Raw genomic sequence first — 14,663 nt, forward strand, 5'->3', positions numbered from 1 at the left:
TGGGTAGAATTTTCATAAGGTTAGACTTTGTGTGAGAGCACTTTGTGGACTACAACTCTTTTGACGTGTTTGATATACATCACACCGACCCACCAGAGCCATGTATTCAGATGGCTCTGCGACCCACCACAGCATACGGATCCTGCTAAACATGCCTGTGTCTTTGGTGCACTTCACCGCCTTCTTTCAGGGAGAGGACAAACTAGTTGAGCGTGGTGAAAACCGTGATTTGTGGAGGGAAAATGTGTTATGCGGCGACGTCACATATGCGACGTGTAGTCTTTCTCGTTATGTATATCCACAACTGCTAGCCAAAGAATCATATAATATACTATCAAACTCGTTACATGAGAAATTATATTAAAAAAAATCACAGACAACATATGTTACATTCATGGCACAAATCAAACGGGGTCAGAAAATAATTATTTTCTCTCATTCACTTGCATTTACGCTTTTTCAACCTAGACTCTAGAGGTCCACTTGGAGTTTTATGGATGGGTGGGACTTACCAGCTCTACTTGACCAATCACAGACATCTCTCGGCCCGGTAACTCCGCCCACTTCTGTTCCCCGGATCTGAGTTCTTCCCACACATGTGACGTCATCGCGCGGTCCCGTTGGCATCCGAGCTGCCTGTCAGTGATCATCAGAGATCATCATCATGGCAGGGATGGAGGTTGCACCGCTGAGACCGTGGGATGATTTTTACCCTGGCCTTGACCGATTCTCCAAACCCGATGTGAAAGATTTAAGCAAATGGAATAACAGAGTCATCAGCAACCTGCTTTATTTCCAGACGAATTACTTTGCTGTGGCCATCGTCGTAATGCTGATTGTCGGGTAACGTTAAGTAAATATATTCAATATATCATTCATTATGTAGGCTATATCTATTAGTGAATGCATCATTTAATCTGTTTATAAATTACATAATTACAGAAGCTTGCATACATGGCGCAGCCAGTTCGACTAGAGCAAGATATCCTCCATTGCACCATTATTTCATTTCAGAACGTTAAAGATAGGATTTAAAATCGTAAATCAGAAGAACACCGTATTGTTATTACCAAGACGTGTGAAATATGTCATGTGCGTGTGCAGAATGTGTTTGACAGGGACCCACCCTGTGTCTCTCAACCCTCGATCATGTCAGCCTCGCGCAGGCCTTTTATTTTCCAGCTTTGTGGAATCGGTGAGTCACTTTCTGTGGCAGTGTGGCTGAAAAAAAAGATGACAAAATACTATACACGTGGAACAGTCTGAATTTATTATTATTAGTAGTAATAATATTAGATTGCTACTACAAATATATGGTAGACTGCAGTGGATATGGTTAAGATGATAGTTTTATCTTTTTTATTGATAGAACTAAACTTTTTTTTAAGTTGGCTTTTGGCTTGCTTAGTTGAACACTCAATATTAACCAATATTATTGATCTGCCTGCATTGACACATTATATGAGAACTGAACTGGACGATGACATCACCGTTTTCTCCAGAGTGGCTAAATTAACTAATTTAATAACTTTTTTACAACAAAAATTAACCATTTCTGAACTTACTTAAGCTGGACTGTGACACTCTTTTCTTCTAGATCTGCTGTACAGCAGAAACAAACTTTGTTGCATTATTTTCCTGTTATCACTGTAAAGCTGCTATGAAACACTCTATATTGTAAAAAGCATAAATGTGACTTGACTTGAAACATTTTTAAAAGTACATTTTCAATTACACCATTAGGGAAAACATTTAAGTTGTGTCAGTTTGCAATGACACTGCTTTATTTTTGAAAGATAGGAATTAAATCATTAAAGCGTGAAATTTTTCAGATGTATCTCTGGGCTTAGAATGAATGTAAGTAAATCAGTTGTTTCCTCTTGAAGAATGTCGTTAACTAACTTCTGTAATGTTCTAACTGCAAATCAGGGAGTTGTTATATATCTGGTAGTTGTTATATGTAAAGATGAATATATGCATAATAATTCAAACTTCAATCCAATTATTAAGTATTAGTACAAAACTAGTAAGAGGTTTAATATGTGATTACAAAGGGATCTGTCAATTCAGGGGCGGGTTCTTTTATCAAAAGCTGAAGGAATCTCCAGATCAGTCTATTGGCGCTTTTCCACTGCATGGTACGGTACGGTTCGGTACGGCACGCTTTGGTGCTTTTCCACTGCATGGTACGATACGGTACAGCTTGCTTCGGCTCGCTTTAAATAGTACCTGGTCTGTTAAGGTTCCAAGCGTACCGTACCGGTACTAAAATGTGACGTGAAACTCTGCAGATCACTGATTGGTCAGACAGAATCGTCACTACCAGCGTCATTGTATTTGCGACCAATAGACATCGACACAAGAAACCAAACCCGCTAGATTTAAATAGCCAGTAACAGCCACCGCTGTTATCGAACAGTCTATAATCCCACCCACTTTAAAGCGGTACTAACTGCAGTGGAAAAGCAACTGAGCTAAAGTGAGCCGTGCCGTGTCGAGTCGTACCACGCAGGGGAAAGCGAAGCGAGCCGAACCGTGCCGCACCGAACCATACTGAGCCATACCGAGCCGTACCAGCAGGGGAAAAGCGCCATTTGTGTCATTATCATTGGATATATCCCCTTAAGTTACCAGGCGGATAAAATGCTTTTTGATTTTATTTGGAAAAACAAGAAATTTACGGAAGTCCAAAAGCAGTCACAAATGATGATGCCCCGGTGTCAGGCTGGGTTCTCCGTACCACATGAAACGCCTGCGCCCTTTAGTTTGTGCGCAGACATCCCGCTTTTCCGTGCCTCGGTCTCGTCAGAAGTGCCTGAGCAAAACACTCTTCTGTTTTGGGGCAGACCAACGAGTCTCTGGTCTAAACAGCCACTATTTACTCATTCCCAAAAAAAGGATGATGGCTTTCCTCCCATTCTGGATCTAAGACCATTAAACCGAGCTTTGGTGAAACGCTCGTTCAAGATGATCACTGTAAAACATCCTCGCGCATATTCAACCCGGGGACTTGGTTTATAGCGATGGATTAGATAGACATGTACTTTCACCTTCATAGCTCCTCATCACAGGCTTTTCTGAGGTTTGCATTCGAGGTGGTCCCTTATCAGGTCAAAGTTCTGCCGTTTGGGAAATGGCTTTGGAAACCTGCACATTTACAACATGCATAAGTGCAGCGCTTTCCCTGTTGAACTACCAGGACGGTTGGGGCATCATCTCCCATTCCCAGCAGGTGCTGGAGGAACACAAACACAGAGTTCTAGCGCACTTAGTCTGTCATGGAACATGCCCTAAAGAGCAAGCTTCAGCCCTCTCCGTTCATCACATTCCTGGCAATTATTTTAGACTTTCGGTCGATGGTCGCGGGGCTATCACCGCAACCAGTTCAGACCAGTTTCAATGGGTGGGTGGGTTAGAACAAGCCATGGCTCTGAAGTCTCTCCAGAGACTGATGGGATTGATGGCGGCTGCAGCCCCCGTCCCGTGACAGTGGGTGGTCAGTCACAATGCATGCATCGCTGAGCAGCCCTGTGTGATGGCAGACCGTTCGGGTTTGGTCAGATGCCCAGAGTCAGTGCAATATAAACCACCTGGAAATGGAGGCTGTTCATTAAGCCCACCAGGAATTCTGCTGTTTGTGAGGGCATTCGACCGGACAACGCAGCGGTGGTGACGACATTCAGCGATCGCCAGGGAGGCGCTTCACAGGCTGGAGGAGCATTAAAGGACAAGTTCGGTATTTTACAATTAAAGCCCTGTTTTAAGATCGTTTCTGATGAAATAGAATGGTTAGGATTGTTTTTTAGACAAATGCTGCTGTCCGGACAATTTTCGGATTCTGTGGTAGCACCCCACACCTCTGCAATGGTAGCATAGGTGCACTGGAACAATCCTTCATAAAAACGCATAAAACTTTAGTTTACAAAGGGGTGTTCACTGATATGCTCGCTGCAAAAGATGTTTTCCAACAGGTGTTTTACCATTCTTTTTAAAACTGTAGACCTATTGTAGAACGCCTCACAACCATACATTCTTCCGTCGAGAGCTTGAATAATAGACACTCCAGCCCAGTTGGTGGCGATAATGCACCTTTGCCAATTGCAAGCAAACCACTTAGTGTAGTATAGTGTAGCCTACGATACCGTGACTGCATAAGACTACAGAAAGAACACAAACAACCCCATTTCCGTTTCTGGGGGCGGAGTAATACTGTACTTCACAGAACACACAATACAAATCAATGTAGCTGTACAAAAACTGCGATAAAACCTGTTGGAAAGCATCTTTTGCAGCGATTTTTGTGTTTGAGCATATCAGTGAACACCTCAGACCACTCGGTGAGTTTCACGTCTTTGTAAACTAAAGTTTTATACGTTTTATAAAGGATTGTTCCTGTGCACCTATGCAACCATTGTGAAGGTGGGGGGTGCAACCACAGAAACTGAAAATTCTCGGGACAGCAGCATCTGTCTAAAAAACAATATTAATCATTATATTATTATATTAGATTTATTCCTTCCCCGCTCCTGTTAAATGCCCGCGATGAACAGCCCTCTTTTCGAACCGCATCATGCGATCAAGCTGGAAGTGCTCTCATTTAAGACAGCACCACTGGCGTTAGCGTGTGGGAAGTAAGTAGGATATGCAAGCTCTCTCTGTTAATGGTGTTTGTATGCAGTTTGGGGCGAATGACTGGCTGACACCTAGACAAGGTTAAACACTCTTATCGCTGTTCAGACCGCATTGGTGTGTGTACTCCACTAGGAGTTTGGTTTCATCTTGGGCTTGGGCAAGAGGAATGCCTATTCAGGACACTTGCTTAGCAGCTGTATGGTCTTCACAGAATACTTTCTAGATGTTATAATTTAAAATTCCTTCCTTCTTGTGCACTGTGTCTGTGCAACGGGAGTTTAATGAGCTGCTATTGGATGACTGAGAGATTCATCGCCACGCCCTTCCTTGGCGAGTAGTTTCGACAAGGCCGTATAATAAAAAATTATGTGATGAGAGTTGTCTCGCTCGCTTAAAGGGTTAGTTCACCCAAAAATGAAAATTCTGTCAGTATTTACTCACCCTCATGTTGTTCCAACCCCGTAAGACCTTCGTTCATCTTCGGAACACAAATTAAGATATTTAAGATATTAAGATCGCTCCTGCATACAGTCAATAGGCTTCTTGAGGGACTGGCTCTTGCTGTCCCCGAAAAGTCATTAAAGACATCGTTAAAATAGTCCAAGTGACTACAGGGGCTCAATCTTAAGTTTATCAAACGACGAGAACACTTTTGTGCGCAAAAAAACAACAAAAATAACGACTTTATTTCAACTATTCACTTCCTTCTCCATGAGCCTGTAAGTCAGTTAACGTAGTGTGATTGCGTAGAGCTACGTCACACGTAGGCTCACTATTGGCCGACGCTGGTCATGTGTGTGTGATGCGTGTTACGTACAATAACAGAAGCTTACGCTATTAAACTAGTAACCTGACTCGCGCAGAAATGAATAGTTGAAATAAAGTCGTTATTTTTGTTGTTTTTTTGCGCACAAAAGTGTTCTCGTCGTTTGATAAACTTAAGATTGAGCCCCTGTAGTCACTTGGACTGTTTTAACGATGTCTTTAATGACTTTTCGAGGACAGCAAGAGCCAGTCCCTCAAGAAGCCTATGGACTGCATGCAGGAGCGATCTTAATATCTTAAATATCTTAATTTGTGTTCCGAAGATGAACGAAGGTCTTACGGGGTTGGAACAACATGAGGGTGAGTAAATACTGACAGAATTTTCATTTTTGGGTGAACTAACCCTTTAATAATCAGGGTTTGAAATTAACACATGCATTTGTGGGTAAAAATCAGCTATTGATGGCAAAACTGTTTAATCACCAGCCAATTCTTATGTTTACTCACTTTGATGGGGAAGTTTGTGTAAGCCAAAGTAAGTCATACTCAACTTGTGAGTAATTGTGATATATTGAATACTATGTATTGTGCAGAATCTGCTCATATCTGGCTTACTTGAACACGGCATTCACTACGCAACAAATAACAGCGCGCTTATTCATTTGCATTGAAGCAATAGCTAAGATTTTAAAAAGCTGTGATGTAGGTAATCTGGTTTATTTTTCTTTACTTTTTTCCCTTTATGGATAGTAGAAGTTGGTGTGGTAACCATGATTTAACTACAATAACCAGGGTTTTTTGGTTTTATTTGTAGTAAACCAGGGTTAATTTCCAAAGAGCAGTATTAAAATATTTGAATGAATGCATGCGGTAACTGCCTTAAAGAAATGTAACAATGTTTAACATTTCATTTATATTAAACAGTAACTCCTTGATAGCGTTATAAAAGGGTATTAACAATTAAGAATGTTTGCATGCATGTGAGAATCACATTAGGTAAATTATCTAAAATATTTAATACAAATTAATAAATCAGTTCATTCTGATCTTATTCGTCAGACCTCACACACCAGCTTTGCTGTAACTATAGACAAGCACACTGATACCGGGTGGTGAAATCCCAGATAGCAAACTGACATTGAATCAACGTGGAAATATGACATCGAAACAACGTTGATCTGACATTGTTTTGCTCATCGAATTAACGTTGAACCAACGTCAGATGCGTCATTCTTTCAAAACTAACGGAAAATCAACTAGAAATCAACGCGTTGTTTCAACGTTATGAAAGCAAACCAATTTTCGATTTCATTTAGCTTTGAAGAATGCCGCGTCTGACGTTGGTTCAACGTTAATTCGATGAGCAAATCAACGTTGTTTCAATGTCATGAGAGACGTCGTTTCCACGTTGATTCAATGTCAGTTTGCTGTCTGGGATAGTCACAACTAGGTGATTAAAACACATTTCTGGAGTTGAATAGACATATAAATGGTCGTTTAAATATCTGAAAACCTAAATGGTGATCAGTCACATCATGAAGGCAAGACTGCTCTGTGTTGCCGAGTTGCGGTGTAAATGCCTTCATCCTCGGAGCCGCATTAACGCTCTGTGGGCACACACTAATTGCCACATAATTTGCAGTCAAAATTTGGCACGCACATGTAACCAACAAACATGTAAATGTGCATTATTTGTCACCTACCCTACATCTGTTTGGGGTCTGAGGCTGTTACTGTATATTATCTTACAGCCACGTTTCTCACTTTGTGTTAAAACAGAGGCTTAAAGGCCCTTTCACAGCAGGAACGATAACTATAGCTTCCACACCAACAGATTTGTGCTGCAGTTTTGACATCTGACACTGTTGTCGGTCCTCACCAAATGTGAATTCCACAGTCAGTCTCTCGTTGTCAATACTTGTGGATTAATATACACGAGGTACATCGGCCCAATGAGATTTCATAGATTTCATAATTACACATAGCACCTTTAACACAATGTAATTATAGCAATAACACTGATGAATTAATATCATTGGTGTGCATTAAATGTGTATTTTCCAGTTTCCTGAACCCATTGGGCATGTTTCTTGGTGGGGCCGTTGTGGCTCTGGTGTTCACCGGCTCTGTGTGGGCTGGAGAGAATAAAGCCGTGATCAAGAACTTCAAGAAGAAGAACCCCACCCTGTTCGTGGTGGGTGTGATGGGAATCAGCTACTTCCTGCTGTCCTTGTGTGGAGGAGTGATGGTGTTCCTCTTCGGCATCACATTCCCAATGCTCTGTGAGTACTAGCATTAGATCTGCACTGCCTTATTACAAGTGCACTATCATGCCATTTCTGTTAATCTGTTGTTGATGTCAGGTTCAGGAATAATCTTTACGTATTTGTCACCCACTCTAAAAATAAAGGTTCCGAAAGAGAACCACTGAAGTTCCACAGAGAACTTTTCAGATCTTAACACAACCGTTTTCTTTCTTAGTGTAAAAACTTTATCCAGTAAGGTAACACTTTACTTTTAGGGGTGTGCATAAGACTGACATGACACCTTCATTATCATGACATGACACGACTCATGATATTGACAAAATGACATTATCATATTTCATAAATATGTCATAAACATGACATTAATTATCAATCCTTAGCTTTATAGGTTAACATTACGTTAAACTGTCATGTGGTTGGCTTTGACATTGGCTGTCATGAGGCATTATAACTCAGTCATGAATATTTTTCTTGACCTCAACTACAGTGGTACTAATTGAACTAACTAATTTGTACTAATTTCTCCTGTTCGAACTCGTTCATCAAAATGAACGAATCTTTTTCCTAGTCAATTGGTTCATTCAATGAATGAAACGAATGAATTGACTCAGAAAAAGATTCGTTCATTTTGATGAACGTGTTGGAACAGGAGAGTTACAAACGTGCGTCACAGAACAGAGCAAGGTGACCATTTGAGCTTATAAAACTTAAACTTTGTTTTTTTTTTTTTTAATGAGCGATCGTTTCACTTGATAAGACCCTTATTCATTGTCTGAAATCGTTTAAAGCCCTTTGAACAGTTTGCAGTTTGTACTGAAAGTGTCTTTTGGACCTTGAACCATTTGGTTCCCACTGAAGTGTATTATATGGAGAAAATGCTGGAATGTTTTCATCAAAAACCTTCATTTCTTTTCGACTGAAGAAAGAAAGACTTGTACATCTTGGATGACATGGGGGTGAGTAAATTATCAGCAAAAGTTTTTTGAAAAGTGAACTACTGACCGTTGTCATAAACACGCATAAAACCCTGTGTCCTGTCATGATTATGAAGATGTCATGTCAGTCTTATGCACACCCTTTCAAGTAAAATGTTACACTTTATCCTTATAAAGAGCCTTTTGTGTAATGGAAAGGTTCGATGGATGTGAAAGGTTCTTCATGGAACCATCAACAATGATAATAATAATAATTCATTACATTTATATAGCGCTTTTCTCAGCACTCAAAGCGCTTTACATAGAGGGGGGAATCTCCTCAACCTTCACCAATCAACACCAATAAAACACCAATCAGCACCTGTATTTTCAAGTGTGAAGGATTTCTTTTCTTTTACAAAAGTGTTGGAGATCAAGTCAGATCAAGTGAGTGGTATTTATGTAGAATAATACATCTCTTTTCTACACCAGTAATAATTGTTGCCATCTCATCATGCTTGACAAAAGTAACCAGATTTACTATCAAATTTGCTATTAAAACAGAAAAAGGCTTCTTCAAGGATTGCAGTTTTTGAAACCCAAAACTAAAAATTATTGTCATCATCCACTCACTCATGTCATTCTGGGGGCCGTTCACACCAAGGACGATAACTGTAATGATAACGATAAAGATATAGTTCTAAAAATCAATCTAAATATAAAAGAGTAGCAGTGTTCACACCACAACTATAACAGTAACAGCACTGAGAAACAATATCGTTGAAATCACTTTACAGAACGAGTTTTTTCCAGCTGATGAACGATAAAAACATTGACAGCCAGTCAGAATCCGTTCTGCTTCAAAGAGCTTGAGCAGCTCCAAAACTGCAGCACGCTTCGAATACACAGAACGATATTGTCCGCTGGAATGAACACTAAATTATGTTTCATTAACAAAATTTGGGGGGATCTAGGAGGGTGAGTAAATGTGTGTGAACTATCCCTTTAATGTTGGATGACCTGAGCTACCACTTTATATCAGTGAGGGGCATTCATAGTAGAGACCAAACATGACTATGATTTACTCAGGATAGACTTGTGCTGCATGAGTGTTGTGTGTTACTGTGGAAAACAGGAAGAGGTTTAGTAGTGTTTTGCATGTAGCTATGGCAACACAAATTCTGTGCAATACCCCTGCCTAACGGCACTACAGGAGCCTTTTAACGACAAACTAAAGACAAAAAATTAACCAAATGTCTGAAAATGAAATTAAAGGGATAGAATTTAAAAATGCTATCAGTAATTACTCACCCTCATGTTGTTCCAAACCTGTAACACTTTCATTCATCATTGGAACACATGAAGATCTTTCTGATGAAATCTGAGAGTTTTCAAATGATCGCGCTTACAGATTTAATTCAGGCTTTTATTCACATATAAACATTGATCAGCAAACATAAAAGGAAGCTCAAACGTACATGTTCAGTTGAGCTTCTTTGCTGATCTATGGCTTCATCCGAAATTGCGTACTATGTGAGAACCCAGATAGCAAACTGACATTGAATCAACGTGGAAATATGACATCGAAACAACGTTGATCTGACATTGTTTTGCTCATCGAATTAACGTTGAACCAACGTCAGACGCGTCATTCTTTCAAAACTAACGGAAAATCAACTTGAAATCAACGCTTTGTTTCAACGTTATGAAAGCAAACCAATTTTCGATTTTCATTTAGCTTTGAAGAATGCCGCGTCTGACGTTGGTTCAACGTTAATTCGATGAGCAAAATCAACGTTGTTTCAATGTCATGAGAGACGTTGTTTCCACGTTGATTCAATGTCAGTTTGCTATCTGGGAAGGTACTATATTTAAATAAGAACGTACTTCGTGACCGTTAAAAAAGTACGTTCTATATAGTATGAATACGGGTAGTATGAATGAGTCCGGACGGCGGACGTACTACATGCGCCATGTTTTTGTCGCATGACATCCGCTGTCACAACAGTGCGTAAATTTAAAGAGCCCATTCCTGTGACTGCACCAACTTCACGCTGTTTTTAGTTCTGCTTTCTGTTTTCATCTACGTTTTTACGTCGTCCGAGCCGACAATCAAGAGGAGGCGTCGGTCAGCTGCTCGTAGATCACGCCAATTGTGGAATTTCTCAAATAACATTTATTTACCTAATAAATTTTACCTCATAAAACACACACACAACCCCTATGATAAATGACAGATGTTGTTTTTGGCAAGTAAAAAGCCCTTTTATTTGCTTGTGATATTACCATCGATAAATAAACTTGAATGAATCAATAGAGATACACATGTTTGTCTGTGTTTATCTCATAACATTCGGTTTTCGCCATTTTCAACTATAACGACAACAACTCCTCTCCCATGGCATCATGGGATCGTAAAGTGTCCATAGTGTGCGCATTTCAGAATCTGTTTCAGAACTGTTTTTCCAATTCTATGATTTCGGACATACTACTCTGCTCGCGTGACTGTTTTTCGCATACTATATAGTAGGGAAGTATTCGATTTCGGACGCAGCTAATGTGAATATGTGAATAAACGCCCAAATTAAATCTGTTTATCTTATAAAACAAATGAGTCTTTTCAGAACATTTGGACTAAACCACTCAATACATATGTATTAGTTTTACGATCTCTTTATGAACTTTTTGCATCTAAGTGGTAGTTGCGTGTTGCGTATAGTGGTAGCATAGCGGTATTACCATGTGTCTAGTTTCTGTTCATCAAGAGAGGTATTGTTGCTCAAGTCTTGTTTCGCCCCTGCAGTGATCCTTATCCACGCTTCTCTGAGGCTTCGCAGCATAAAGAACAAGTTGGAGAACAAGATTGAGGGTGTTGGCCTAAAGAAGACGCCCATGGGATTCATACTGGATCACCTGGACCAGCAAGAAGAAAAAATCAACAAAATTCAAGATTTCTTGGAGAGCAAGCTGAAAGATTGAGCATGAAACACATCAGTGTCAACGATATTCAGCTAGTTTCTTCTTAAGGTCTTTGTTTGTTTGTTTGTTTGTTTGTGGTCTTGATTTGACAACCAAATGACAGAAATGGAAATATCTTTTAAATACCAAAGTATGACAAAATTCTCAAATTCCCAAACTTATGACAAATATTTCCAAAAATTCCAAGTTGTTTGTCACGTCACATCACCAAAAAGAATGATTGGAACTATTTAAAATGATGTTTATAGTTCTTGCTAGGACTGTCTATCAAACTATTGTCTTAGCTAGATATCCTAAACTCGTTTCCTTTGTATATGCAGCGTCCATTGACATCTAGTGTGTTTTTGTTTTTATACCAAAGGAATCTGCTTAAAGGTGTATGATTTGTAAAGCTTCAATAGATTTCTATAGACAGTCACTGAAGGCACTTTGAAATATTTATCATCATAGAAAGGTTTCATCATAGGTTTGGTTAGACCCTATGTTTCTCCTATGGTGAAAGCGATCGTCAATCATCTATTGCACATTAATAATTAAAATTAAATGTTTTCACATGATGAGCTATGATATCTGAAGGAGGAGTGTATTGCTGAAAAATACAGTTTTGCATGTTTTGTTTATTTTTTTGGCTAGCAACCTCAGCAGTGAACAAACCTTTATGGTTCTGATATCATAAAAACGCAGAGTTACTGTTAGCTCACTGGTTTGAGGGGATTTAATGAATGTTGAAAGGTTTGGGCATGATATGAGTCAGTAATAATGTAAACCACCGCTTTTGCACAAATCAGATTTCAGTTAGTAGTCTTTTCTTTCAAAGTAATGCATGGGTGAATTCAGATACAGTTTGTTTGGGATTGGTATTTTTACTCATTAACATCCAGATATTTCAAGTGCTTAAAAAAGTTCTTCCCTTCTGCGCAATTTTGGCAGAGGGTATCAAAGGCAATGTTACCCTTTTATGGTGTCTATGCAGGTTATATTTTTGCAGGTAACGTTCCTTCACTTCCTATTGTGCAGTGAAACCCTATAGTGGGCCTCTAAGTTAGATCATATATTTGATTTCAAAGCTCATTTGATGTTTGCAGATAATGCATGGTCAAGTGTTGGTTGCTTAGATAATATCTGGAGTGTGAATTGCTAAACTTGTTTTTTCCTACATAAGCATGCAATCTTCTCAAGCTGCAGAGCAATTTAAAATGTTTAGCCTAGTGCTAATTTTGAATAAAGGCTTATTTTTCACAGAGAAATATTCTTACCATTTATATGCTTCAATCAAACTGTGGTGTGTGTGTGTGTGTGTGTGTGTGTGAGACGTGTGTGTGTGTGTGTGTGTGTGTGTGTGTGTGAGACGTTTGTGTTCAGGTGTGTGTGGTGTACATATATTTGTTAGTGGTTAAAGTGGGAAAAACACTGTACATTATTCCAAAGAATGTTTGATTTAGTAATCTTTCATCAAAATATAACTTGCTCCACCTCTGAAATGACTTCCCTTTTTCAGCTGAAATGTTTCTACATAATGAATCCTACTACAAAACTACTACTTTACAACACAGGCAACTGTTGAAGTCCTTGTGAAGGGGGCATGCTAACTTGGGATTATTTCAACAACTTCTACTATTACTAATAATTATAGAGAATAATAATAGAGCTCAATTGTGCTCTTTTTTGCTAGAAAATGATATCTATGAAAAATTCCTGTCAGGATTCAGACCGCATCATAGTACAGAAACTGCGCTAGTTAAAATTACAAATGATTTACTTTTAGCTTCTGACCAAGGCTGTTTCTCAATACTAGTTCTACTTGATCTTAGCGCTGCGTTCGACACTATAGATCATAAAATACTCTTGGATCGACTACAAAACTACACTGGTGTTCAGGGACAGGCATTAAGCTGGTTTAGATCGTACTTATCGGACCGTTATCATTTTGTAGACTATGGAGTACCGCAAGGATCGGTTTTAGGCCCTCTGCTATTCTCAATATATATGCTGCCACTTGGTAATATTATAAGAAAACATGGAATTAATTTCCACTGTTACGCTGACGACACTCAATTATATATTTCATCATGACCAGATGAAAACACTAACTCATCTAAATTGACAGAGTGTCTCAAAGATATAAAAGGCTGGATGACGCGTAATTTCCTGCTATTAAATTCTGAAAAAACGGAGGTATTACTTATTGGTCCAAAAAACTACTCACAAAACCTCTCACAATACAACTTTGTCCTGTTACTTTATCCACTACAGTAAAAGACCTGGGTGTTATACTAGACCGCAACTTGTCTTTCGAAAATCATATTTCATATGTTACAAGAACAGCCTTTTCCACCTTAGAAATATTGCTAAGCTACGTAACATGCTATCCGTTTCTGATGCAGAAAAGTTAGTTCATGCATTCATGACCTCGAGACTAGATTACTGTAATGCTTTATTAGCCGGTTGTCCTGCATCCTCAATAAACAAGCTACAGTTAGTACAAAATGCAGCTGCTAGAGTTCTTACTAGGTCAAGAAAATATGATAATATAACACCGATTTTATCATCTCTACACTGGTTACCTATTAAGTTCCGTATCAACTACAAAGTACTACTACTGACCTATAAAGCCCTAAATGGTTAAGCTCCTATGTACTTAACGGACCTTCTTTCGCCCTTCAATCCACCGCGTTCCTTAAGATCACTAAATTCAAGGCTTCTGGTCATTCCTAGGATATCTAAGTCCACTAAAGGAGGGAGGGCGTTCTCGCATTTAGCTTCAAAACTCTGGAATAGATTATTTCCCATCTGCCTTTCTGCTGTTATCTCGGGACAAGCGTCCCGAAAAATGGCGTTCGTCAGGTCCAGCTTTGTGTCCAGCCTCTCACGGGGATTTTGGATGCCCCACCGCCTGTGATGAGAAGACCAACGCCTGTGAAGAGATGACTCAATGCCGGAGATATGTTATGGCACCGTTTTATATATAAACAATATTTATATTTAATATTTATATATAAACAATATGAATGTTAGCCAGAGGAGAACTGGCCCCCGACTGAGCCTGGGTTCTCCCAAGGTTTTTTTCTCCATCCAATCTGATGGAGTTTTGGTTCCTTGCCACTGT

General features: G+C 39.3%; 1 protein-coding gene across 1 annotated transcript; it reads left to right on the forward strand.

Moving 5' to 3' along the window:
* The first annotated feature begins 607 nt into the window (after nucleotides 1-607).
* On the forward strand, nucleotides 608-12,804 carry arl6ip5b (ARF like GTPase 6 interacting protein 5b). The gene is made up of 3 exons (XM_039671528.2): nucleotides 608-843; nucleotides 7,462-7,679; nucleotides 11,382-12,804. The coding sequence occupies exons 1-3, from the start codon at nucleotides 665-667 to the stop codon at nucleotides 11,555-11,557; spliced, it is 573 nt and encodes a 190-aa protein (XP_039527462.1). The 5' UTR covers nucleotides 608-664; the 3' UTR covers nucleotides 11,558-12,804.
* The last annotated feature ends 1,859 nt before the right edge of the window (nucleotides 12,805-14,663 follow it).

Source organism: Pimephales promelas, chromosome 20 (assembly GCF_988280905.1).
Source record: "Pimephales promelas chromosome 20, fPimPro1.hap1.1, whole genome shotgun sequence".
Taxonomy (NCBI): domain Eukaryota; kingdom Metazoa; phylum Chordata; class Actinopteri; order Cypriniformes; family Leuciscidae; genus Pimephales; species Pimephales promelas.

What these genes read in the sequence shown, in the direction of transcription:
- arl6ip5b (XM_039671528.2), top strand. Translation starts at nt 665, where the DNA reads ATGGCAGGGATGGAGGTTGCACCGCTGAGACCGTGGGATGATTTTTAC. An exon ending in GTCGTAATGCTGATTGTCGG is followed by an intron (nt 844 to 7,461) that starts GTAACGTTAAGT and finishes TGTATTTTCCAG; the next exon opens with TTTCCTGAACCCATTGGGCA. An exon ending in CATCACATTCCCAATGCTCT is followed by an intron (nt 7,680 to 11,381) that starts GTGAGTACTAGC and finishes TCGCCCCTGCAG; the next exon opens with TGATCCTTATCCACGCTTCT.